The sequence below is a fragment of the Grammomys surdaster genome, unplaced genomic scaffold (assembly GCF_004785775.1).
Source record: "Grammomys surdaster isolate TR1022 unplaced genomic scaffold, NIH_TR_1.0 188, whole genome shotgun sequence".
Lineage (NCBI taxonomy): Eukaryota > Metazoa > Chordata > Mammalia > Rodentia > Muridae > Grammomys > Grammomys surdaster.
This window is the reverse complement of record NW_021604633.1, coordinates 11,672,569-11,697,688: the sequence shown is the minus strand read 5'-3', so window position 1 is coordinate 11,697,688 and position 25,120 is coordinate 11,672,569. Positions and strand designations below refer to the sequence as shown.

Below are 25,120 nucleotides of genomic sequence, written 5' to 3'. Positions count from 1 at the left end.
TGACTACTCAGGCTTGTAAATTTCCACAAAAGCTGCCTGTTTACATTAGCTTATAGCCATCTGTTGCGATGTTTTTCCACTGAGATCCAAGACTTGTTGTTAGTATACATGTATGACAGGCCTATTGCTGATTTTAGGTCTATGGCTGATTTTAGGCCTTCAGTAGGTAAGCAGGGCTGCCCCTGACATCTCCCCCCTTCTCTAAGTATAGAAGGGCTGTGGCAATTCTAAACTTGCAAAGGCGGGGATAGAGGCCTGACCTCCAGTATTTGAAGGGGACCTTGTAATGGTTCCAGTCCCCCTGTTGTTGTCCAGTGAGGCATGAGGGCCATACCCATCCCGATGTCTTTTTCCTGGAGAGGGGATACTTTTGACATCAACACCTATGCAGTCAGGCTTGTCCCTCAGGGAACCCAGATAGATATTTTTATCGTTTATTTATATTCCCTTGCAGTGCTTAGCCTCACAGCCTAAGCAAGAATTCAGATCACCTGACAGAAGGGGTTCTGGGTGGCCCCTCTCTGCTTGGTCTAGGGGCAGAAGTCCCCCCTTTTAGGTTGGGTGGAGATGGGTTTTGGAAACACCCTGTATAAAGTAACAACCTCATCTTGAGTCTCGTGGTCCTCCATAGCTAACTAATTATAATGTATCTGAGTAGGTTTTGCTACCAAATTATCTGTTGTATCACAGAGTTAGTCCACCTATTTGAGAGCCAGGGACCAGCAGAAAAAAGCAAAAAGAACCCAAATAATGGTCCTAAGATGGGAGGAAGTAGGGTTGACAACCTTGGAGAGGCTGAAAACCAATTCTTGTACCAGCCTTCATCTGTCTCTTTCTCTCTCTGATTTTTCTTAGAGCCTTCACTACCTGTTTCCTGCTCTCTTTAACCCTCCTTGTCTTGTCTATGTAAAGGCAACCTTCTTCTTTAAGAGATGTACACAGTCCAGAGCTGTACACAGCCTTTTCTATTGTAATATAGTAAATCAAGTCCAATAAGGATCTTTGCGATTTTAGGAGGTCTCTTCAGACAGCGAAATGAGGGATTTCTTCAGATTAGTGATGTCAATCTCTAGCTGTTTGATGTTCTTGTCAGTGGCCCTTCAAAGGTCTGAGCAGTGTAAGTTCGGAGGCCAGCCTCTGGATTAGAACTTCCAAAAGCAGACATCACGAGTGATTCATTTTTACCTGGAAAGGAAAAAGAAGAGAATTCTCAGGGAGATTTCTCTTCCCTGGATGTAAATTGTTATTCATTTTATTTATGGTTGGGCCTGGCTTTGAGGGGGTATCTATTTTTTTATTAATCTTTTTGGTAGCCAGTTAGCTGTGCCTTCTGTGGTATCAGACAGGCATATCAATCCTCGGCCCCATAAGGGAACTGGGTCTGGGCCATTCCCTTTAAGGGTAAGAGGGTCCTTCCCCATATCTGTGGCAAAGTTTTGTTGGTCTCGGTGGTGCCAGAGGCAGTCAGCAGCATATTTGCCAAGAGCTTTCAGCTTTAGAGAGATAAAAGTGAACAAGGCATGATGGAGAGTATTTCAGGGTGACTCCTTCTGTGGGGGTGTCACTCCCCCTGTTTTGTTTTTAAAGCCAATTTTTCAGAGTTCTTGTAAAATCAGGGCAGAAGCACCAACAGTCGCTCCTTCCACACTCAGAGAGTCATGAAGACCCCATTTAAGGATATATTTGTCTATATTGATAATCTTTTGTCAAAGGACTGTTATAGCACCGCCGACAACTAGTCAGACTATAAAATATATCGATTAGTAATGGCTTCTTCTACTTTTTGTGAGATTACCTCTCTTTTGTCAATTAGTTGTTGCGGAAAAATAGGATTTACATCTCTCTTTAGAATATTGAACAGAGACTTAAATTCTTTTGTGGAGAGCTTAAAATAGGATCTTAGCCAATTAGCAACTCCTAGAAACTTGAAAATAATTTAAAATAAGTAAACTCTCTCCCTCTCTCTCTTTCTTTTTAGACCTTTTATCTGTGTGTGTGTGTGTGTTTTTATTGGATATTATACGTATTTACCTTTCAATGTTATCTCCTCTCCCATTCTCCCCTAAAACCCCTTTTCCCACACCCCCTCCTCCTAATTTTTGTGAGGGTGTGCTCCAAACATCCTCCCAGTCCCATCTCCCTGCTCTCGAATTCCCACACAGTAGGGGATCCAAACTTTTGGGGACCATGGCCCTCCACTTCCACTGAAGTCTAACAAGGTCACCCTCAATTCCCTATACAGGTGCATGAGTCCCTCCCTTTGTGCTCTCTGGCTGGCGGTTTAAACTTTAGGAGCTCTGGTTGAAACTTTTGATACTAGGAGTAAGTTTCAATGATTTTTTTTTTTAATTTTTGCCAGCTAGGGGATTACAGTCAACATAGTAAGTGCCATGTGTTTCAAAGTAGCTGAGGGAGACGAGAGTTATAATAAATATTTAATGTAGTAGATATGCTAATTCCACAAGCTTAATTATTCCAGGTATGCTAATTACCTGATTACTAAACAATCTGCCCACAAAATGCATAAGTGTACAGAAAAATCACACCTTCCCTATGTGGAGATGTTATATGTTAATTAAAAATAATCTTTAAGAACAAAAAAGCATCCTGATGTAAGTTCCTGAGTTTAACAACACCAACAGACATGGAATGAAAGAGACCTTTACACTTCCTTCGTGCTTGTTTGCCTTGACAACAATGGCTATAGTTTTGGTTATAACTAAGTAGTATACAAATATATAATTGCTTACTATGTTAATGATCTAGAACATTTCTTCTACTTTATGTATTTATTTTAAGAAAAATATCTCCTTTTTTTTTCAAATAATTGAAAGAAATGTTTTAGGAGTTAACAGAATCAGACATGTTAAGGCCCAGATCGGACACTTATAGCAAAGATGACTTAACTGTGTAAGTTGCAGTGATCTGCTGTGAAGCTCCAGGGAATACTTAACTGATAACTTAATTGATAAAATTGTGCTGAGGGCTAAATGGCATAAAATGTGAAAAATGTTGTAACATGATGTTCAATCATCATTGATAAACAGTGGTAAAGGCAGATTCGTATGTAATAGTGAAGTTCTTACGATAGTAGCAACATCTATACTCATACTAAGAAGATTTGTGATAGTTTCAATGGCCAAGTGAAATTGGACAGTCTTGGCCTATATTGAAATAGCTGTGTGGAGTTCTATCTTCTACAATGATATAATGAGTTCCTATTAATAACTGTGGGAGACTAATTTGGATTATTTTACAGATTAATCTTTGTATGTGAGGTTAAATCATCAGAGTTTTCAACTCACTGTTATTCCTTTACCAACTTTTCTGGGGAAATGATGTAATTGGAAAGGTATTTTAGCGAGGAAATGTAATAACTTTGATCTGGCCTTTATCCTCGATTCAAAATAAAGCTTTCTTTCACTGTTGATGGCAGAAGGAGTGCGAGAGTTTTACAGCTTGCTAAGTAGTCTGACCTTTGCAGCACCCAAAGACCGGAATGCTTAAATGTTATGCTCAAATCCCATTTCACAATACGGCAAACCATTCTTTCTCAGCATATCATAGCCTTTTAGGCAATTGTAAGCTTGACACCTGATTTCACTTTAACAGCACCTGGGAAGAACATAATTATCAGTCCTTTTTCATAAGGGACTTCCATTCTACACAGATGGTGTTCTTCATACCAGACTACCAACAATCGATGTTGGCTAACAGCCAAGCTGACTGAAACCATTCTGGTGACTTCAAAACAGGCATTTGAGTAATAGGGAAAAAAATTTCCTTCTCCTCTGAACCATATATGAACATCTGTTAAAATCTGTTCTTAAACTTTTCCTTCTATTTTTTCTCTTCTGACATGCTATGAATAAAATGTCAGTATCCATACCACTAGTTTTGGTTTGCTGTGTGATCCTGTCTTCACATGACCCATGAGAAAATTGTCCTTGGATTCCATTTTAAACTAACCTTAGATTTACAGGTATCTTCCAGAAAACCTTCACAGCATTTAAGTTATACATATATATTTTTTAAAAATACTATCCATTAGTGCAAACAGTCAAGAAAACAGTGAATGACTATACTCATGTAAAATAATGCACTGCATATCTTCAAGGGACGTAATTTGATTGACAATCATCATGGGGCTTTGCATTTACAGTGATGACTTACAGTTCATGGTACATCAATATTTTAAACCCGGTGTTTCTAACTCATAAGAATTCTAAAAATATGGATCATTTCAAAAGCTAGAGACATACCAATGAACACAGAAAAATGCTTACTCCCATGATGCCAATATTCAATATGGTTAAAAAAATCAGTAAATATCTGCATACTGGTAATATCAAAACTATTTAAAGAATAGAATGTTGCAAGTGGTATTTTATTTACAATGAGCAAAAATTTCCTCCCTAAAGATATGAAAACCTAAATACTGAGGAAATATATCTGCATGCATTTGGTGAGCGATCACTGCAGGCAACCAGACCTGGGACCTCAAAAATTAGAGAAAATAAGCAGTGATGAAGAGACTCGGTGGTCAAGGTCTGAAGGAAGCATTGGCAGCTTGGTTATAGCTGCAGACATCCAGAAGAGTTTTCTAGTTAACTAAATGCTGGGTATGTTGTCAGGCTGTAGTAGAGACCCTGACAAAAATTTGGGGATATACTGTAAGACATGATAGTATTTGTGGAAAGCAGAGTCAGGCCATAATATAGCTTTATAAAAATATAAATGAAGGCTTCACTCTAGACTTCAACCATTATTTGGCATTTTACAATAAAAAAAAATGTTTCCACAAACTTCTTATTAACCATTTTAATTTATGTTTTAGGGTGAGCTGTCTTTCCATAGTATTTGATGGTAACTGATTCCTTATAAGAAAGTAAAGAAAACTGAGAATGCATTATTTTCTTGTGTTAAAACTCCTTATTAATTAGCTTGCAAAGGACCTTTGCATTGTGTCTTCTGAACCAAGGAACCACCAGGAAATCCCAGTGCTCTTTAGAAAAGAGTCAGTTTGTTTATATCGGTGTTTGATACAGTTGTTATTATAAATCAATCTAGTTTAATTACAGATGAAATTTACCTAATTTTAAATATGTTCATAAAATGTTTTGAAATTATTGTGTTCAAAATATTTTTATGAACAACTTATTTTAAGGAGAGTAACATAAAATCATAGCACTCCAATTATTTTTTAAAGATGTGTTTGATATCTATGTGTATGTATGTACATATATGTGCTTGCATGTAAAAGTGTGTTCTCTTGCTTATGCAGGAGAGAAAAAGGTATTGGTTCCCATAGAGATGGAGTTGAAGATGGTTTTAAGACGCCCAATGTTGATATTGGGACTCAAATGTAGGTCTTTTGCAAGAGCAAAATATATTTCTAGCCATTAGCCATCTCTCTTACTCCTACTACTCAAATTCTTATATTAATTACTTATTAGAGAGAAAAATTTTATTTGAGAAAATAAAAGTTTGTATAGCAGTCTAATGAGCATTTATATAAATGTATAGGATAAATGAAATAGTAATGAATTATAAAGTTTAGCTTGAAATGAAAAGCACAAATGATGAGAAGCCATGGCTTTGTCACAGTAGCTTGAATTTTTGGTGGCATAAAAGTACTAAGAATTGAATATTGAAGAGAAAAAACTGAGTTATGAATGTCACTAGACATTTAAAACTTCTTCACTGTGTGCAGTGCCAAGAGTGGGTTTAAATACTTTTTCCCAGCTCTCAAGGAGCTAAACAACTAGAACCAGAGGAAGCAACATGAGCAAACACTCTAACTCAAGTGTTTCCAGGTTATTGAATATAAAATACAAATCAAATTGCCTGGCAACTAAGCAGAGAACCAAATACAAACAATTCATAGGGATGGGATGAATAGAAGTGAATGTTAGCTAATTACTGACATCAATATGTGAAGACATTATAGCAAATTTAAAACAAAATCATTTGGAAATTTTCCTTGATTTATTAACTTGGCAATATCAAAATAATACAGACACAAATTTATAGTCTTTCAAGAGTATAAATATCAAATATTTAAATTTTACACTCTCCCCTTCATGAGAAAAGTTTTGAAGAGACAGGTATACCAAGGACATCACTAACCATTAATGCAATCAATTTACAGCCAGCTGATAGCTCCATCAAGTACAACTGGGAGAAACTTAAATTTCACTAAAATCAGGAACAAGACAAAGCTGTCCATTCTTACCATATCTATTCAATATACTACTTGAAGTTCTAGCTAAATAATGAGACTAGAGCAGATAAAGCGTATACAAATTAAAAATGAAGAACTCAAAGTATTGTTATTTGTAGATGATGTGATATTATACATAAGTGACCCCAAAAACTCTACCAGAGAACTTCTAAAGTTGATAAACATCTTCAGCAAAGTGGCTGTATACAAGATTAACTTTTAAAAAGTCAGTAGTATTCCTGTATACAAACCACAAAGAGGCTAAGACAGAAATTATGGAATCAACACTCTTCTCAATAGCCAAAAATAACATAAACTACCTTGGTGTAATTGTAATCAAGAAAGTTAAATACCTGTATCATAAAAACATCCTATCTTTGAAAAAAATGAACAAGATATCAGAGGATGAAAAAATTCTTCCATGCTCATGGATCAGCAGAATTCACATAGTGAAAATGACCATCTTACCGAAAGCCATCTACATATTCAACATAATTCCCATTAATTTTTTTTACAGATCTTGACAGAACAATACTCAACCTCGTATGGAAAAAAAAAAAACAGGATAGCTAAAACTAAACAATAAAAGCACTTCTGGAGGTATCACTATTCCTGATTTCAAGCTATACTACAGAGCAATAGTAATAGAAACAGCAAGGTATTGGTGTAAAAACAAAAAGGTTGATAGATCGAATAGAATCAAAGATCCAGAAATAAACACACACAACTATGGACACTTGATTTTGGACAAAGAAGCCAAAACCATACAATGGAAAATGAAAAGTCATGTTCAACAAATGGTGCCGGTCTAACTTGATGTGTACATGTAGAAGAATGCATATAGATTTGTATCTATCACCTTGCACAAAACTTAATCCATAAAACCAGATACAATGAACCTGATAGAAGAGATATGGGGAACAGCCTTTAACACATTGGCACAGGTAACGACTTCCTGAACATAACAACAATAGTGTGAGCACTAAGATCAGCAACTAATAAATGAGACCACAAGAAACTGAAAATCTTTTTCAAGGCAAACAACATCATCAATATGACAAATGGCAGTCTATCGAACTGGAAAAGATTTTCACCAACTCTAAATATGACAGGGGGCTAAGTTCCAAAATATATAAGGAACTCAAGAAAATAGATATTGACAAACCAAATAATACAATTAAAAATGGGGGATAAATGTAAACAGATAATTCTCAACAGATGAATCTCAAATGGCTGAGAAACACGTGAAGACATGTTCAACATCCTTAGCCATTGGGGAAGTGTAAATCAAAACAGCTCTGAGATTCCACTTTACAGCTGTAAGAATGGCTAGGATAAAAAATACTATTGACAGCTTATGCTGGCAAGGATTTGTAGCAAGGAGGAACTCTCCTCCATTGCTGGTGGGGGTGCAAACTTGTATAGTCACTTTGGAAATCAATATGGCAGTTTCTCAGAAAATTAGGAATTGATCTACCTCAAGACCCAGCTATACCACTCCTGAGCATATACCTAAAATATGTTCCATCCTACTACAAAAACACTAAACTATGTGCTTTGCAGCTTTATTCCTAATAGACAGAAACTGGAAACAATATATATGTCCCACAACTGAAGAATGGATAAAGAAAATGTGATACAATAGAGTATTACTCAACGTTTAAAATAAAACATCATGAAATTTGCAGGGAAATGGATGAAACTAGAAAAAAATCATTCCCAGTGAGGCAACCCTGACCCAGAAAGACAAACATTGTGTACACTCACTTATCAGTGGATATTAACTACAATGAAGAGTATAATTATGCTACAATCTACAGAAGCAGAGAGGCTAAGAAACAAGAAGGGCTTAATGAGGGGTGCATGGATCTCTCTGGGAGGGGTAAACAGAATAGATATTACATAGATATCAATAGATATTATGGGTGGATAGGGTTAGGTTGGAACAGAAAAATCAGGGAGCAGTTAAATGGAGTTAGAGAACAATGAGAGAGACACCTGGAATTGGGAGGCCATTCCAAAGCAAGACAGAAGTTCAGTGCAACAAAAACTCCCAGGATTTTATTAGGTGACCATAACGATTGCTCCTAACAATGGAGGATACAGAGCCTGAATGAGCCATCACCAAGAACCAGGCAAGACTTTCAGTGAAGTGATTGGGAAACGAAGCCACCCACAAAACCTTCCACCTAAAATCTCTCCTGCCAGCATGATATGCTCGGGTAAAGGTGGCAGAGAAGTTGTGTGGCTAATTAATGACTAGTCCAGCTTGAGATCCATGCCACAAGAGGGAGCCAGTTCCTGACACTGCCTGGTGAACCAGAACACAGGGGCCTGATTGCTAAAGACCTAAGATAGCACCAAATGCGCCTGGAAATAAAAAGAAAGTAAAAAAAAAAAAACCAACAACAACAACAACATATTCCTAATGATATTCTGCTATGTTCATATACTGGAAGGTGGCATAACCACCATCAGAGAGGCTTTATCCAGCAACTGATGGAAACAGATGCAGAAAGCAATAGTCACCTACAAGGCGAGACTCAGTGAATCTTGTGGAAGAAGGGAAGAAAGGATTGTAGGAGCCGGAAGGGTCAAGGATACCACACGAAAAAAACAAAAAAAAACCACAGCATCAGCCTGTCTGGACTCATCAGGGCCTTTTCCATCCTCGATATGAGGAAAGATGCCTAGACAACGTGCTTAGCTGTGTTTGGTTGATATCCCTGGGATACCTAGTCTTTCCGAAGGAAATGGAGAAGTGTTTGGGAAGGGACTGGAAGGAGAGGAGGGGGGAGAGGCTGTGTTCAAGATGGAATATATGAGAAAATAAATTAAGTTTAAAATTTTAAAATTGTTAAAAATAAAATAAATTTTTTTTCAAACTTAAGGCACATATTTTGAAATTCATAACCCAGAAAGTTTATAAGGGACAGGTAATTTTCTAACTGTTTCTATTTGGCTTTTATTACAGCAATAGTTTTCATATACTGGACATTTTAAAATAAATGATGGATTTTATTATGAAGATTGATATCTATATGCCTGCTTCTTAATCTTTCTAAAACGTTATGTTTTTCTTAAAAGTACAGTTTGACCTCACCCTCTTCTTTATGTCTGCTTGCAGTGCAATCAAAGAAAGCTTCCCACAAGAGACCTTCCAAGTGTCTTTTTTAGTTTTTCCAATCTACCATTTAGTGTTTTCTCAGCTGCAGAGGTACTGCTCAGAGGGCATAACACATACTCTGTCAACTTTTTCTGTATTTTTTAATCGCTAATCCACTCTATTAGACCATGTACACATATATGTGACCACAAAATATTGTCATACTCTAATGTTAGAAAAGCCAAATAAAAGTGGATTTTACACTAAAAGAATGAAAGTCAATAACAAGTATTAATAGCTCAGCTTTAATAACAGTTCATATCCAATATTTAATCAACCCAAGAAACTCATGATTTATTTAAAAAACTATATTCACTATTAAGAGACCTATAATAAATCATGTTTCAACTGCTAGTATGTTAAAAAGAGCCATTCTTAATTTCAAGAAAATATAAGCACATGGAAGCTCTATGATTACTCTTAAATTTAAAGAAAATATGTAGGTTCATCCCTTGACTTACATTTAAAAAGGAGAAATAATATGGCTACCCTTCAAATAAGACTGCTGTAGATTAACCCACTCTGTTACCAAGAGATATGGGAACTAAACTATGAAGTCAGTGTGACAAAAAAGTTATATATGGAACTTTATCTGAAAACCATCCCTAATAAAACAAATTGTACTTTACTCAGGGATTACTGACTATTTTCTAATGTAAAAAATAAGCTTTTTTGGAATGTTATTTTACAAATAATTGAAACTAGACTTGAATTAAACAAGGTCAGCCTTTTAAGAGAACAAAAAGATATATATGACCATATTTATGCTGGCATATACTTAAAGTATTTTTAAAGCATTTTAAACCACAAGTTATAATAATTATTAACACATGATAGAAATAGATAAGAGAAAATCACAAACACAAAGAAAAGGCACAGTTTGAAAATTAAGTAACATTTCCTAGAGCCTCATTATTTATCAGGCAATCATTTTTCTTTTTTCATTTTTATTCTTTTGTTCACTACATTTGACTGCATTCTGTAAGAGCTGAAAGAAAATGTTGAAATTGCTACGAGAAAAAAGATTATTCAGTTACCCTAGATATCATTGGGCAAAGAGAATGTAAACAAAATTAACTTAAAAGGTCACGTTTATAGTGTCATTTGGGATCAACTTTTAAGAAAACTCTGAGTAACTCTGGGAAGGAAAAAATAATCGGAGTCATGTTGATGTTTTGCAGAAAATATGTAGTATTCATTCCTTCATTTCTCTAAGCCCTGGTGGGAAATCATCCTAATTGCTCATGATGCTTACATCCCATTTCCAGAGAAAAATGTTTTCATACTGATTCATGGGATCTGAGAAGGAATTACATGAAAACACGGGGCAGTATGCAATAAGATATCATATCATGAAGAAGAAAAATCTCTCTCTCTCTCTCTCTCTCTCTCTCTCTCTCTCTCTCTCATCCTTTCCACAATCCCTTCTATCGTGATCATTAACTTCTGGAAAATCCTAGTTGATATTTAATAATAATTTAATTTTTCTAACATATTTAAAATCTAGTAATAGAATGAAGTCTATACAGCTTATGCATTACTTTCGAGTTAGGTAAACACTAAGATGCTACAAAATATGCTAAGTCCCAGTTACCGTCTCTGAGGGGTGGTGATGTAGCTGAGTATTAGGGAATTCGTTTATCATATGGTACTGAATTTGTTACTCAGCAATGCAGAGACAAAACCAAAAGCCTTTTGTAATTGCTGCTACTTTGCATCCACTTGTTGGGCTGCTGACATCTGTCTCCAGTGGGTCAGGGGTCATTCGAATCCATGTCACCAACATGTACTTTTGATCAGCATATGACCTTTCTTCCCCACTTGCTTCTCTGGAATCAGTTTTCATTTTAGGTTTAGTCACAGGAAAGTATATTCCACCCTGCACTTGCCTCATTTTATTTTTGAATATCTTTTTTATTTAGAATAATTACCTTTGATTTTATTGGTCATAATCAGCTATAAGTCTGATTTATAAGTGTTTTAGTTTCACAACAAACCTTATTGATCTCGTAGGTTACTTGTTTTTTTTTCTTCCCCCAACCCCATTGTTTACTTCTAAGCATCAATGTTTCATTATTTTCATACCTAAATGAATTATTTCAAACTATTCCTCAGTTGAATTCAATTGGATTTGTATCTTAATTTAATCCAATTTGTCAAGATATTTTATTTTGAATTCAATTCTAAACTAAAAAATTCAACCCACCAAAATATATATCAATACAAATATACTTTATATTCGTTCAAGTGATTGATAAGAAAATATGTTTATGACAATCAAAATGATATCTTTGTCAATATTAATTCAGATATAGTGTTTTATAGCAAGATGAAAATTATTGCACAGATGAAAAATACGTGACTTTTTTTTCCAGAATATTATTGGTATCACATTAGGGTAAGTTAAATTAAATGAAATGTGTTTTACTAGTTTAATCATTATAAAGGAAATAAATCAATCACATATTGGTGGCTTGGGGAACTTTTACTGTTTCAATACAAGTGGGAAATGGACAGTGCACTGGTAATACTGCTAACTCCTTCTGGGTCAAGTGAATAGCTAACCAAAGCGAGGTGATAAAGTAATAGTAGGGTTTTGTCATCCAACGTCCTTACACTCGCTCAGATCTGACACTAACTGTGCCATGAATATCTTTTCTTTCTTCTGTTAGCAATGTCCTTTAGAACTGGGATTTTCCTTCATTTGTTCACTTCACAGTTCACACCAAAACTAGTTCACACCAAAGAGATCATGAATGTGAAGCATGAATGGGAGGCTGGTCAGGGAGCTCCATAGTAGGGGTCATGGATGAGTCTCTGGGTTTCACACTCAATACTGAAAAATTAGATAAATATAAAATAAAACGGTTGGACTAATGCACATGCATTATCAATAATTCCTGTAATGTATTTCTATTTCATTTTCCCAATTGTGCTTAGTATATGCCTATTCTTACAAATTTTATGCCATAATAAAAACTTTAGAAATTATGAATCTTAATTATTTCATAACTTGTATCCACTTAGATTTACCCAGAAGCAAATAATTTGGGATCTTCTTAAGTATCTATTTTTAAAATTCTACTAAAACTAACTAACCTATAATTCCAGCACCTGAACAGCTGAGACAGAGATTGCTGAGAGAACAATGCCAAGCTGAATTACCTAGTGACATCCAAACCAGCCTTGGTTACAAATAAAAGAATAAATCTACTAAACTCAATGAAGTCACAGTAGGAAGACAGTTATTTCAAGGATCATTTATTTAACTTGTTTTTTTTTTTTTACAAAATACAAGGACTTGTTCTGCATGAATATAGAGCATATGAAAAAATAATGTATTTTTGCTGAGTCTAACTGTCAGACATTCAGTTTCTCATCTATTCTCTTGAAGAATTAGCTCTGTTTGGCACTTGGTTTTATATCATAAACAATGTGGAAGAAATCTTTTCCCTGTTAATTGAATCAGACCCATAAGCATTAACAATTTAAAAATATAAAATCAGACATCTGCCACACAAGACTCATTCTGCAAGGTAACTGATTTGCCTATGATCCTACTGTTTTTCAAGCGATAAGAGAGGAAGGCTGGAGGGGGCTAGGTGTATTCTATAACATATCTGCAGCAGTTGATAGTCAATGCAACAGAAGATTTGTTTTGTCTGTGGTACAAGGATATGTCCTATCAGACACTACTGCATTTTCTCTACTTGACCACAAGTAAGCACATACTGATTGACTCTGACTGACAACGATGTATAAAAATACAAGAAGCTGGCTGTTTTTGTCAATGAGAAAGCCTATTTTCATCAGCTAATATGAATGCATTTGCTACAATTAGTGATGATAGGAAAATGACGTAGGGGTAATATATACAGAGTTTTAGTACATTTTATATCCACTTGGTGATTTTCAGGCACTGTGGCTGTTCAAGATAAACTATTTCATGGGTTAACTTGATAGCAGTTTAATTTTCAGTGCAAGCAAAAGCAAATACCTGCCCAGAGTCACACACATGACCTGGTACAACTGGAATGTTCAAAGCATTTTTATTTTTAACATCTTCGCTCTTGGAGACATCTTGAATAAAAACGTCTTATCAAGTTTGCTCTTGGTAGCAATTTAATTTTCAGTGCAAGCCAAAGCAAACATTCATCTCCCTCTCTGTCATATATAGGAACATGTGTATTTGAAATACGTTCACTTTCTCCAATTTCACTGTGGAAGCATCTTCAAATAAGAGGCACTTAGTGTAAACCTTCTATCAATCATGAGAAGAAACAGACTTGAGATGCCTGCATTTAATTATATTAAGCAACACTGCCACAGTCATCTGCCATGTAAACGATGTTTGGGTAAGGTTTGCCATCACAATGGTGCTTTCCTGAGAATGGAGCTGATCTCTGGATGTATCATAAATGTGCGTGCTCAGAGCTGTGGTCACTATCGCGGCTGTCGTCGTTTGCTAGTGAGTCCCCTGTCTGCTGGAGGGTGGCTGCACCGATTCCCGACAACTCTGATGGAAGAAGTGTTCCCTTTTTCACATTCACCAGTTCCTTTTCTCGGGCAGCAGCTCCTTGCTGTCCCCCTTTGACCCGCTTCCACTTCATTCTCCTGTTCTGGAACCACACTTTCACCTTCAAAGAAAAAAAAGAGGGAATAAGTAAGTCAGCAAAGGCAATAGAACCTAGTTCTTCAAGTGCTTGCGCACAGATATCATGATACAGTGATTATAAAAACCGTACAGGATTGCATTGAGTCAGACTGCATGTGTTTAGTAATGGAAAATGCTTAGTACATACAAACAATTACCATAAATTCCAACACAGGACACAAAGTTACTAATAGGAGAGGAAGCTTGCTTGGAAGCATTAAAGTTTCTCTATCAAATAAAATATTATATTTACCTCTGTCAAAGTTTACACATTTTCTGAAATTCATCTTTGATTTGATTGTAGAATATTTGCAGTTTTATCTGTTGATAAATCCACCTCTGAACGGGCACTATTTATTACTAACGTCCCCTAGTTTGGAAAGGCATGCATTCAGGTCAATAGAAAAGAAACATAATTCACCTCAGTAAAGGTCCAGATGCTTCTTGATTTATATGGAATGATGTCCCAATAAAACTGTCATGAAGAACAGTCTCAAACCCACGGCTGCTAAACTGGGGACTGTCTGCAGTACGTAGAGCAGTTACTTTTCTGATACTCTACAGGAAGTCTGTCTTTATTGGTCTTCATTCTGCTCTTGCCTTTATTAAAGTTTCCTTCAGAAATATCATTTAACAATTGCCAAAGAGTACAGCCACAGTAAAAAATTCCTCAGTATTTACCTTTCAACCCCCTAGGGTAAATACCCAGAAACTTCCTTAAAGGACTCAAGAGAATGTGATAATCCACCTCAGTACGAAAGGAAAGAAAGTTTCTCTAAGTTCGCTTTGTTATTGATTAGGTCATGAATTCATATTGACTAGAGTATTTCCCAAGATCTAGATTTGTCAGCATTTTTTCTAATAATAGGACTAGGTACTATGTCATTATTTAGCGTTTTTTAAAACTGTCTGCTAAAGTAAAGCATCACCATGTTTATGATGTTTTGTTGTGTATTTTTCCTTCTTGGTTTGTATGAAATTCTTTACAATTAATTTTTGGATTTTATGGATTCTTTTTGCAAGCTACTGTAGGCCACTTCCTAATATAGTCTGTCCCTTCCTACGACCACCATTTCCCTGTGTTATAATTCATGCTAATGGTTAAGCCTTCAACAAACTCCTATACTTCTGATATCTTTTTCATATCTGATACAAAAATACCTGAATCTTCTATATCAAAAAACATTTGAACATTTATCACACTCTCAATTTACACTAACACACAGTGCTGCAGAGAAATGGGGAGAATAATGATCACCTTCCAAAGATGTTTGGATATTACAATGTTCCACTGAAGCTAGTGAAGTGTTTTCAAATATTTACACAGTGCATTATCAGACATTTCATAGCTGAAGTCTTTCATTTATGTCACTTTAAGTACTAAATGCAATCATGTATTATATTTTACCCACGTACATATTAATCCATTTAACAATATAGTATCAGAAAGTATAACAAAAAAAGTTTTGTTCTAATAGTTATCACTAAGATGTTCACATATTATTCATACCTACTAACCAAAAGGTAAGTAATCGCCTTTTATTCAGTAACTTTAGGAAGACAGACAGGTTGACTCTAGGTACTATTTGTACACTATTTATAATTTTTTCTGTTTTAATATTATTTTAATTTTAGAGTGAATATGTTAAGGGTTAAGTGACTTTAGTAGAAGTCATGTTATATGAAAGGAAAGAAAAGTGTGTGATGTAACCTTGGAACTCACATAGTTCCCTGTGGTGCCTTTTACTCTCTCTTCTTTGGTACCTGCTGTATTTCAAACTCTCATTTAAGACATAAACCGGCAATGTATGTGAAGTATGTGAACTCCATTAATATAATTACCATCATTCACCTACTTGATTTAATCAGGTTTGCAAATACCAGACTTTTCCTGTAGTACAGTTCCTATAGGTAATTATACTACTACTTTAGATAATTACCTTTGCAAGCCTGACACTCTATGTTACTTCAGTGCAACAGGCATCTGCACTCAACTTTTCTTCCTCTTGTGCATGCATCTCTCTTTCTGTTTCTGTTCCTCTCTCTCTCTCTCTCTCTCTCTCTCTCTCCCCTCTCTCTGCGGGGGGGGGGGGCAAGGTAGAGAATTACATTTATCTGTCTCAATTTACATACATGTAAGAACATGACAATGAATACTCCATGATTATTTAGGGATAAGATCTCTTAAATCTGTATATTCAATTTTCAAGGAGAAAATGTATAATTGTCCTGTATTGATGATATAAATATATGGTATAAAATGAAAGAAATGTTAAGAGTAGGACATTGTTTCCTATGTGTTATGTGCTATTTTATTTTTATTGAAAAGACTCATGAAAGGCAATAAACACCACATAAACACACATGCACACACACACACACACACACACACACTCAGTGAGAGAGAGAAAGAGAGAGAGAGAAATGTTTGTATTTGAGTTACTATGTATTGACCAAAGCAACTCCTAATGACTTATTGTTATAACTACAGATAAATGCATTTATCAAGCCTCATCAGAAAAGTGTCTGTCTGCAGTAGATAGCAATTAACACCCAGACCCTCAACATATGGTAAAGAAGGTAATGGACTGAAGAATGTTCAGCCCTAAACGGAATATATATCATGCACTCTGTCCTCCCAAGGCTGATGGTTCATTGGCAAAAAATGGAGAGAAAGCATTGAAGAGCCATCAGTTGTAGGTAGCTTCAAGGAAACAGTGTCCTCTAAGGTAGCAGCACAATTACACACATTAACTCACAATGACTTTGACAGTATGTATAAGATTGTGCAAGCCCAAGACCAACTAATACCAACATGTAAAGTGCAATTGAGCTTGAAATCCTACCAAGAGCAATGGAGCTATTGCTAGTTGAGAACTCTGGGAGAGGGAGAAAATTTTCTCTAAGGGTGTAGCTCGTGATAAGCTAACTAGTCCCCAGTAGAAGCCCACATACATGGAAATATTTAGTCTTGACAGTTTTATTTTTATTTTTGTTTAAAAGGACACAAAGTTGGGTAAATAGAGCCTGAAAAGTGGATCTGGAAAAAGAAAGCACTGGGTATAACTAAAACATATTGTTTAAAATTATTAAATAAAACTACTTTTTTCTAATTAATAGATTATATTTGTGAATAATAGATTCATCACTGACTATAGTTGAAGCTTTTGCTATGTATGAGAATGTGTTAACTTCATATTTAAAGATTGCTCTTAACTGTTTGCTGTTGTAGCTGTTGCCGTTGATAGTTTCTGATGAGAGTTTTATTTTCTCAGTGGTAGAGGGAAGGGCACTGAGCTCTATCTGTATTCATTTGCAGAGCGCATATAGCTGTGTTTCCGTGCCACAAAATTAGTTGAAGAAAGGAATCGTTTTTCTTCTTCTGAAATCTACATTTTTTGCTGTTTTGGGTAATCTTGTTCCTCTTTTCTGTTTCTCTTCTATTCACCAAGAGTGAAAGCCTAGTTTCTATGAATTTTTTTTAACAATTTTACACACAAATGAAATCTGAAATAGAATAATTTAATCATAATATCTGAAGTTTATGAACTTAATTACAGGCTATACAGGTAGTCCTACGTGATCTCTCATACACAATTTGTCTAACTGTGAAAACAACTCAACCAATAGCTAAATACAGTCAGTCCATGATTTTATAGAATCTGCAGAGGGACAATATCATGTAAAATGCAATGTAAAGGACTAAAAATTGCATATATTCCACAAAAGATAATTCTTGTATTAATCAAGTGTGCATGGGTATTTTGAAAATGCACAGAATTAGGCTATTTAGTGATTTATGAGTAACAAGGAAAATCTAACTCTCTTTCACTTCCACTCATGGAACCTAATCCAAGTGGGTGGCATTTCCCCCTTAACTCAGCAGAGATGCCATGAATCCAATGTTTTGGCTAAAACAATTCCAGCCCATTTACAAGGCTGTAATATTGAAATTCTGTTCAGCTCTGTGAAGTGGAAGTATCTCCACTCCTATGTTTGGTAGCATGCACTCTATAAAATGTTCCATTTCCAGTACATCAGTTCATTATATGACTGCTGTCTCCCTTCTTTTGACTACAAGGTACTAAAAGTCTGGTGGAAATTTTATCTACCTATATATAGATAGAGACATAAACCAAGAATAAGTTTGTACAAGTCAAAATACTTTTGGTATGTGAAATCACTATGTAGGACTTGTAAAATGTCCCAAATAGCCCTGGCATTATTGATCTTGAAGAAGACATGAAAATACATTGTGAACTTCCAGCTGTAAATTAGAACCAGTAGGATTAACTAAACATATTTCTGCCCTAGAAAGCAGCATTACAAAATAGAACTACAACATTGTGCTAAGGTCATCATTTTTATATAATGTAAAATAATTGTTTTTAATAGCTACTTGAATCATATTCGAAATAGAATCATATTGGAAATCAGATCTTTTTCTTACCGAAAAGAATTGAAACATAGTTTTAAAAATTATACTCTATTTGACTATATTTTCCCATGACAGTTAATTATGGAAGATCTGTGTGTGGGGGGGTGTGCGTATAGATATGAAACTCATTTAGGAAATTTTATGACTACTTCTCAGGTAGAAACTATGAAATTAACTTGCTGAGAGATGTTTTAGCATTTAATATGTCTCACAGTTGTCTAAGAGAATACCTAACATTGTTGAAAATCTTTATTAAAAACAGTCATATATCTTGCTATAACAAATAGATAACAGGTAGATCAAATATTAATCAATGACATAACTATAGCAAAAGTATCTTTACATACCCTATGTACTTTACAAGTACATATTTTATAGGCAATCACAGAAAAAAATGTTATTAAAGCACAGCAAAGATTCACTTGATTGCAGAGTAGGATTTTAAAAATGAATAATTATTTATCCGAATAATTCTGCTATGAGTCTGATTGATTACAGTGTTCTCACTCCCTTTTATAGTGAACTATTTATCTGTATTTGGGTACTGAAAGCTTCTACAAAATCAAGAAAATATTTATGTTTAACAAATGCAATGAAAATTAGGATAACTATTAAACAATATATGATTAAATATAATGTTTTAATGTACACATTTTAGCTACTTTTCTAAACTTTAGTTTATTTTAAAATATATAAAACTAGTTCATATAAAGAGAATGAAGACGACACAGAGGTGCGATTAAAACAAAGGTTCATAAGAATATATAGGGTCAAGATGTCGATGGCATAGTGAATTTATTTTGCTGAAAGTGCAGCACCATTGAAGTGATAGGGTATTTATATTGTGGCCTGAACTGTGGCTCTTCCCCAATTCATTCATAGAAATCCTCAACATGCTCAATATGATGACATTAGAAGTCGGGTCTTTGAAATATTTACCCATAAAGGTAACTACTTTTAGACTTACTTCTCATATGAATCACTTCCTCTTACTCAGATTAACATTACAGTGGTAACTTCAAAGAGCTAGCTAGCCCTTCACCCATATACAGTCAGAGTGAGAAGAAACCCCACCCCCACCCACCTGGACACCCTGCATTGTTTTGATCCTGGACTTCTAATTTTCGAAATGGTAAGAAATAAATTTAAGTTGTTTGAGTAATCTGGTCTGTTGTACTTTGTTGTAGATGCACAAATGAACTGAGAAACATTTCATCCGATTTTAAGGGACATGAATTTTTGTGATATCTTATGAGTCTATAGCTATGACACTAAAAAGCTCAAACATGACAGTAAATATACATAAATGTATAGGAATAAATTTACATTTGCTACAACTTGAAATGCTCTCCTCCAAGTCCATGGTTAAATTCAACTGCCTTTGCACTAACATGTACTCACGTTTCCTGTCCTATGAGCTGTAGCACTGACTCTCTAGCTATCTTTTGACAGGATTTTCTTTCTAGCATCCAGCTCAAAAAATATTTGTTTTATCAATGGAATGGTCCAGCATGCCATAAGTAGGAAGGCGCCCCCCCCCCTCCCACCCCCATGTAGCTGTCTTGTTCAGTGCCTGCTGAAAATGCTTTTGTTTCCACCATGTTGAGTAAGAAGAAAGAGAAACATGCTTCCTTCTGTTTGTGTCCCAAAAAGATTTTACTAATGTAAGAAATCAAATTCCTAAGTTCCCAGTCCTAAACATTCATTTTCTTTTGTTTGTTTTTTTTTTCATTCAAAATTTGGCATTTTCTGACAGTGTTCTCTAGATATTTAGTATTGATTAAGAATTTAAATTCTTATCTTATTTAAATTCTTATCTTATACGAACATACTATCATGTCATTAACTTGCAACTGCCTGAAGAGATGGGTAGAGTAGGAAACAAAATACACAATGTCAATGCTTTAATTATTTGAGAATTTGAGTATTTCTCTATTTCTCCATTTTTTTGCGTGTGCTTTTGTCCATTTGTTGTTTGTTTGTTTGTTTACCTATTTATTTTTATTTTCTGTTTTCCTTGTAAGACCATTGCTGGCATGTTCTGGAGTGACTTCTAAGGACTCTGCTTGACACTAAACTTGGTTGGATGGATGTCTTTGAACAGGAGACATTGGTAAATATGGGATAAACAGAAGCTTTAAAAACCCTGACAGGATGAAGTTTTGTTTCAGTGTTCCTGGAAGTATTTGTCCCTCTCTAAAGGACCCTGAGTTAGCTGATTAGAAGACCAACTGTCCCAGAATAGCTTCAGGCAGCATTTAGCACTGGATCAAAGACTGCAGTTCCAGGTTGTGTGTAGGGAATACTTGGAAAATCATTCCAAAAACCAGATACACAAACGTTTAAATAAACTTAGTGTGGGCTGTTTTGTGAATGCATTAATATTTGAGATAGTTTATTACACAGAAAAGACAAGTTGACTTAAAATTGAAGTGATATTGAAAAACAGTAAGATTTTAAAATAAGGGAGCTATATATATATCAGATTATACATACTGCTTAATAAATATGCATATAATTCATATTATTAATAATATATTGCATATAATTTAATATATCAAGTTAGTGAAAAAGAAAGAAGAATTATTGAAAATAACTTCCACATTTCCATTAGTTTACAGAACCTCTTTTAAAATTAATTTGTCCCTAGACAAGTATGAAACCAGTTTTCTCTGACCAGATAATAAAAGATGATTGACCAACACTATGAATAAGCAGAGAGCTTTGCCTTTGCTCTTGCTGAGAGCTCGGTCCTGTACCCATCATTGTGTAGATGGGAAGTCAAACCTATTCCAGTTTTCCAAACCATGGGGGTCTTTTCTGGAATTCATGGTTTCTACATAAACTAATGTGTAACTTTTCCCATTCCTTAATTTTCTGCTCCCAGATAAACACATAAAAATAGATCATATATCCGATGATGTAGATTTTGGACTCTGGTTTCTGAAGTGCCAAATGCTACACCTTCACAGAACAAACTCTGTGTGCAATTTGGGCAAAGAAAATGAGGTACTCCAGAGCTCAGGAACTAGTCATAATATTTAATAAAATATAAACTGCCAATAAATAAAACCACATAAAAGTTTCTCTTTGTATATTTTCTCTAACCAGTAATAACCCACAGAAGCTGAATATAACGATTAGCAGAAAAGACGAATAAGATTTAAGAAACTAGACAAAATGACTTGCTATCATAATGCGTGTAGTCATTTGTTCACACCCTGTTGGTATTTCCCTGGTCCCAGTGGGACCTTTGGAGGAGGAATGTACAGTGAGACAGGAAGGAAAACTCTTGCCCTAATAGCAACTGGTATAATTGAACTGTCCATAAAGATGTTTGCATTTGCCTGTCAGGAAAGTTTCTCTAGCTAGCAAGACTGTTAACCATCTGCAGGCTGGATTCTCCTAGGGTAAATATGAATTTATGCAGGGAATATTCTCTGAGTACTAACAGAATAAGTTATTTTCGTCCAAGTAAAATCCAGTAAAAGCATCTAAACACCAATTTATCTAATTTAATTCCCGTTAATTTAACATATGGATCATTACTGCTCAAAGTATTCTTTGAATGGATAGCAGACTATTGGATTCTCAGAATAAACACCATTTTAAAGTATTTTGATTATTAGAGAGTATTTTCCAATGATCAATGTTTTTTTTTTTTTGCTGCCAATCACTACCCCGCCTTTTGAACATATGTTACAACGCTGATTATTTCAAAACATGTGAGAGTAAATGGAGGGGTAAGAGTCATTTACAGATGAACATATTTCAAAGTCAGGGACCTGCCAATTCTTTATCACCTCCTGTGGTTACCAACAGCACCACATGGTGAGAATCCAAGGACAGTGAGCTCTGGATTTGTAAAACTTGTGTAGAAAATAAACCATCAAGAGTTGTTTGGGTTTTTTATGCTATTTAGTTTTAAAGGTTAATGCTCCATTGCAACATGACATGGCCTATTCTGACCTGTACAGGCAACTAACCTTTTATTACACCAAATGAGGAGCGTTAAATATAAACACAGGAAGTATTTCACCATTTGCCCACATTATTTTAAAACAAACTGTGTTTTTAAAGTAAACAGAGTAATATCACCATCACAAAGCATTCCTTTTCAAAACTTGTAAAGGCACCTTCCATTCAAATATCATTTTAAACTTTTTTCCTTTTGTTGAACAAAGGTTTTATCATCGAATAGTGCAGACTTCCAATTGGTATTTGAAAATCATAAATCTGGATAATTCAAATTGTAAAGAAGATTGTTGAGCTATAGCAAAATAAAACTACAAGCAACGAAGACACCCACTTTACCTGTCTTTCAGTGAGGTCTAGATTCACTGCTATCTCATATCTTCTCAGTCTGGTCAGATAATTATGATGGGCGAATTCTGCCTCGAGTTCTCTGATTTGCTCTTTGGTAAAAGCTGTTCTTTCCTTCCTAGGTTTGCTGTTCACTTCTGACTTGTAATTTCCTTCCTGGGAATCTGGGGGAAAAGTGCAAGAAGATTGGTGTTAACACAGTCATGCAAAGGTGTACAATCATACTAGTAACAGTTACAGGATAACTACTTCTTCAAGTGCTTTACTAGACAGGACCAACAGTGAGCAAAGCCAGTAAGACAGATCACACATGGCCACAAACTGAGATAGGTTTCTCTTCTTTCTCCCTCTTTTTCTCCCCCCCCTCTCTCTCTCTTATATATCATATAAAATTTTGTCATTTTGCTCAACAAAAGTATAATCATCAAATAGCAGAGACTTTCGTATTTGCAAATTATAAAATCTAACTCTCTCTCTCTCTCTCTCTCTATCTGTCTATCTATATCTCTATCTATCTATCTATCTATCTATCTATCTATCTATCTATCTATCTATCTAGTAAATCATAACATAATTGGGAAAGTTCTTTATACATCTATAAAATATGAACCTAGTTTTTAAATTCTAAAATGATACTGTCATAATAAAATAAACCAAATCATCATCAGAAAACAATTGTAGAAATAAAATATAAACCCACTAGACGGGAAATTTTAAGGTAAATAATTCTGAGTTGACTCTTGTTCAAATCTAAGCTGACCAGATGTGGTTTTCTCAGAGTAGCAATGGCAATGGGCCCTCACCAACATCTTGGTACATTGGTTACTCCCTTTACTATGATAGGTAATACAGTAGTTTTCCCTGGATGGTCATTACTTATGCCCACTTCTCCAAGTTGTCACTTACTTCCCATATTGGCTGGGATTCCCATCTAAGCTGGTCAAGGGAAAGTTTTCAATCCAGGTCAAAACATGTTTTGTGATATATAGCCTGATTACACTTTAGGATGCCTCTGGAACTCAGTGAGTTTATAACCGTTGCCAGCTCATAGGTAGGCATGTTTGCATGACATTAACATACCTGGCTCAAAGTAGATACTAGAGTTCACCAAATACTTGTTTTTAACCCACGTATTTGTCAGTAGCCACACTGTTGTAGCTTTGAGCTGTTCTGGCATGATGTAAATAAAATTTCCAAGTAACAAACTTTTCACCCTATGGGCTATTCTGGCAGGCAGCAAAGTCACATCATGGAATACTTAGCTTTGAAGTCCCTCCTAAAACTATCCCTGCTCACATGAATCAAAAGAGATTTGCCAGCTTGCAACTACTTTCATTGAGGTATTGGTTGGTGATTATTTATATGGAGATGATGGTCTTTTCCATTCAGATCAGCAACTCTGGAAACTGACAACAAAGCAGCAAGTTTTTCTCATGAGGGGTTCAATTTGAGTGACTCATAGTTCACACGTTCCCAAATGTAAGCATGAATGAACAAACTCACATTGAGAAAAGCCCTATTAACTTGTATTTATTTTTCTTTCTCGGACATTGATCTCCTCTAGCTTTTGAAATATTCCAGAGTATTTCATAAATACATCACATAGACACAAAACATGTGATGGGTTTATACATACAGCCATTATGACTAGAAATATATAACAGTAGGTTTATATAACTAGTGACTGGATTTAAGCAGAAATCTGGCTATAATTCAGTACTTCAATCCACAAACAATTTATGGAATGACTGAATCCTAAAGCAAAATTGCTAAGGAAGAAAAGTCTGTCAAGCAAAAGGAAGTGAGCTATTTATGTTTCATTAATTGAATAAACCATCATCAAATCAGAGCTAACATGAAGAACAGCTATATGCTTCTTAATGAGTTAAGTAACACCATTGTCCCACTATAGACTGAACACTTTCATGGTGGTACATATGATTCTGCAGTACTATTAACTCATAACGCCCCTACTCTTCCATTAAAACAAACAAACAAGCATGCTCTTATAACTCATTCTTTTTGATTGTGTTTCCTATCATCTTGAATTTAAATTAGCAAAGCTATTATCTCTGATCCTAAGTGCCCAACCATTATCTCCTGACTGCCTATTCTTTGCTGGAGAAATGGGTAGGAAGTCTGGATGAGGCTTTTGGCAGATTTCACATCAGCCTCCATATGTTTCACAGCTGTTTCAACTAAGACTGTCTTCTCAAGTCTCCCACTTCTTCTGCCAAATGGTAGGTGTGGAGGGGGGAAATCTGGAAAGCGCCTTTCTCCTCTACCATCATAAACACAACCTCAGCATTTCTACAA

At 35.2% G+C, this 25,120-nt stretch overlaps 1 protein-coding gene across 1 annotated transcript in view; it reads right to left on the bottom strand.

Annotated features, from left to right (window-relative positions):
• Positions 1-12,634: 12,634 nt before the first annotated feature.
• The window catches only part of Meox2 (mesenchyme homeobox 2), a 54,288-nt gene continuing 41,802 nt past the window's right edge, over positions 12,635-25,120 (bottom strand). The window contains exons 2-3 of the mRNA XM_028768895.1: positions 22,796-22,968; positions 12,635-14,026 (exon numbers count right to left, since the gene is read on the bottom strand). Of these exons, the coding sequence (XP_028624728.1) occupies positions 13,802-14,026; positions 22,796-22,968 (398 nt within the window). The 3' untranslated portion in view covers positions 12,635-13,801. The remainder of the gene's footprint in view (positions 14,027-22,795; positions 22,969-25,120) is intronic.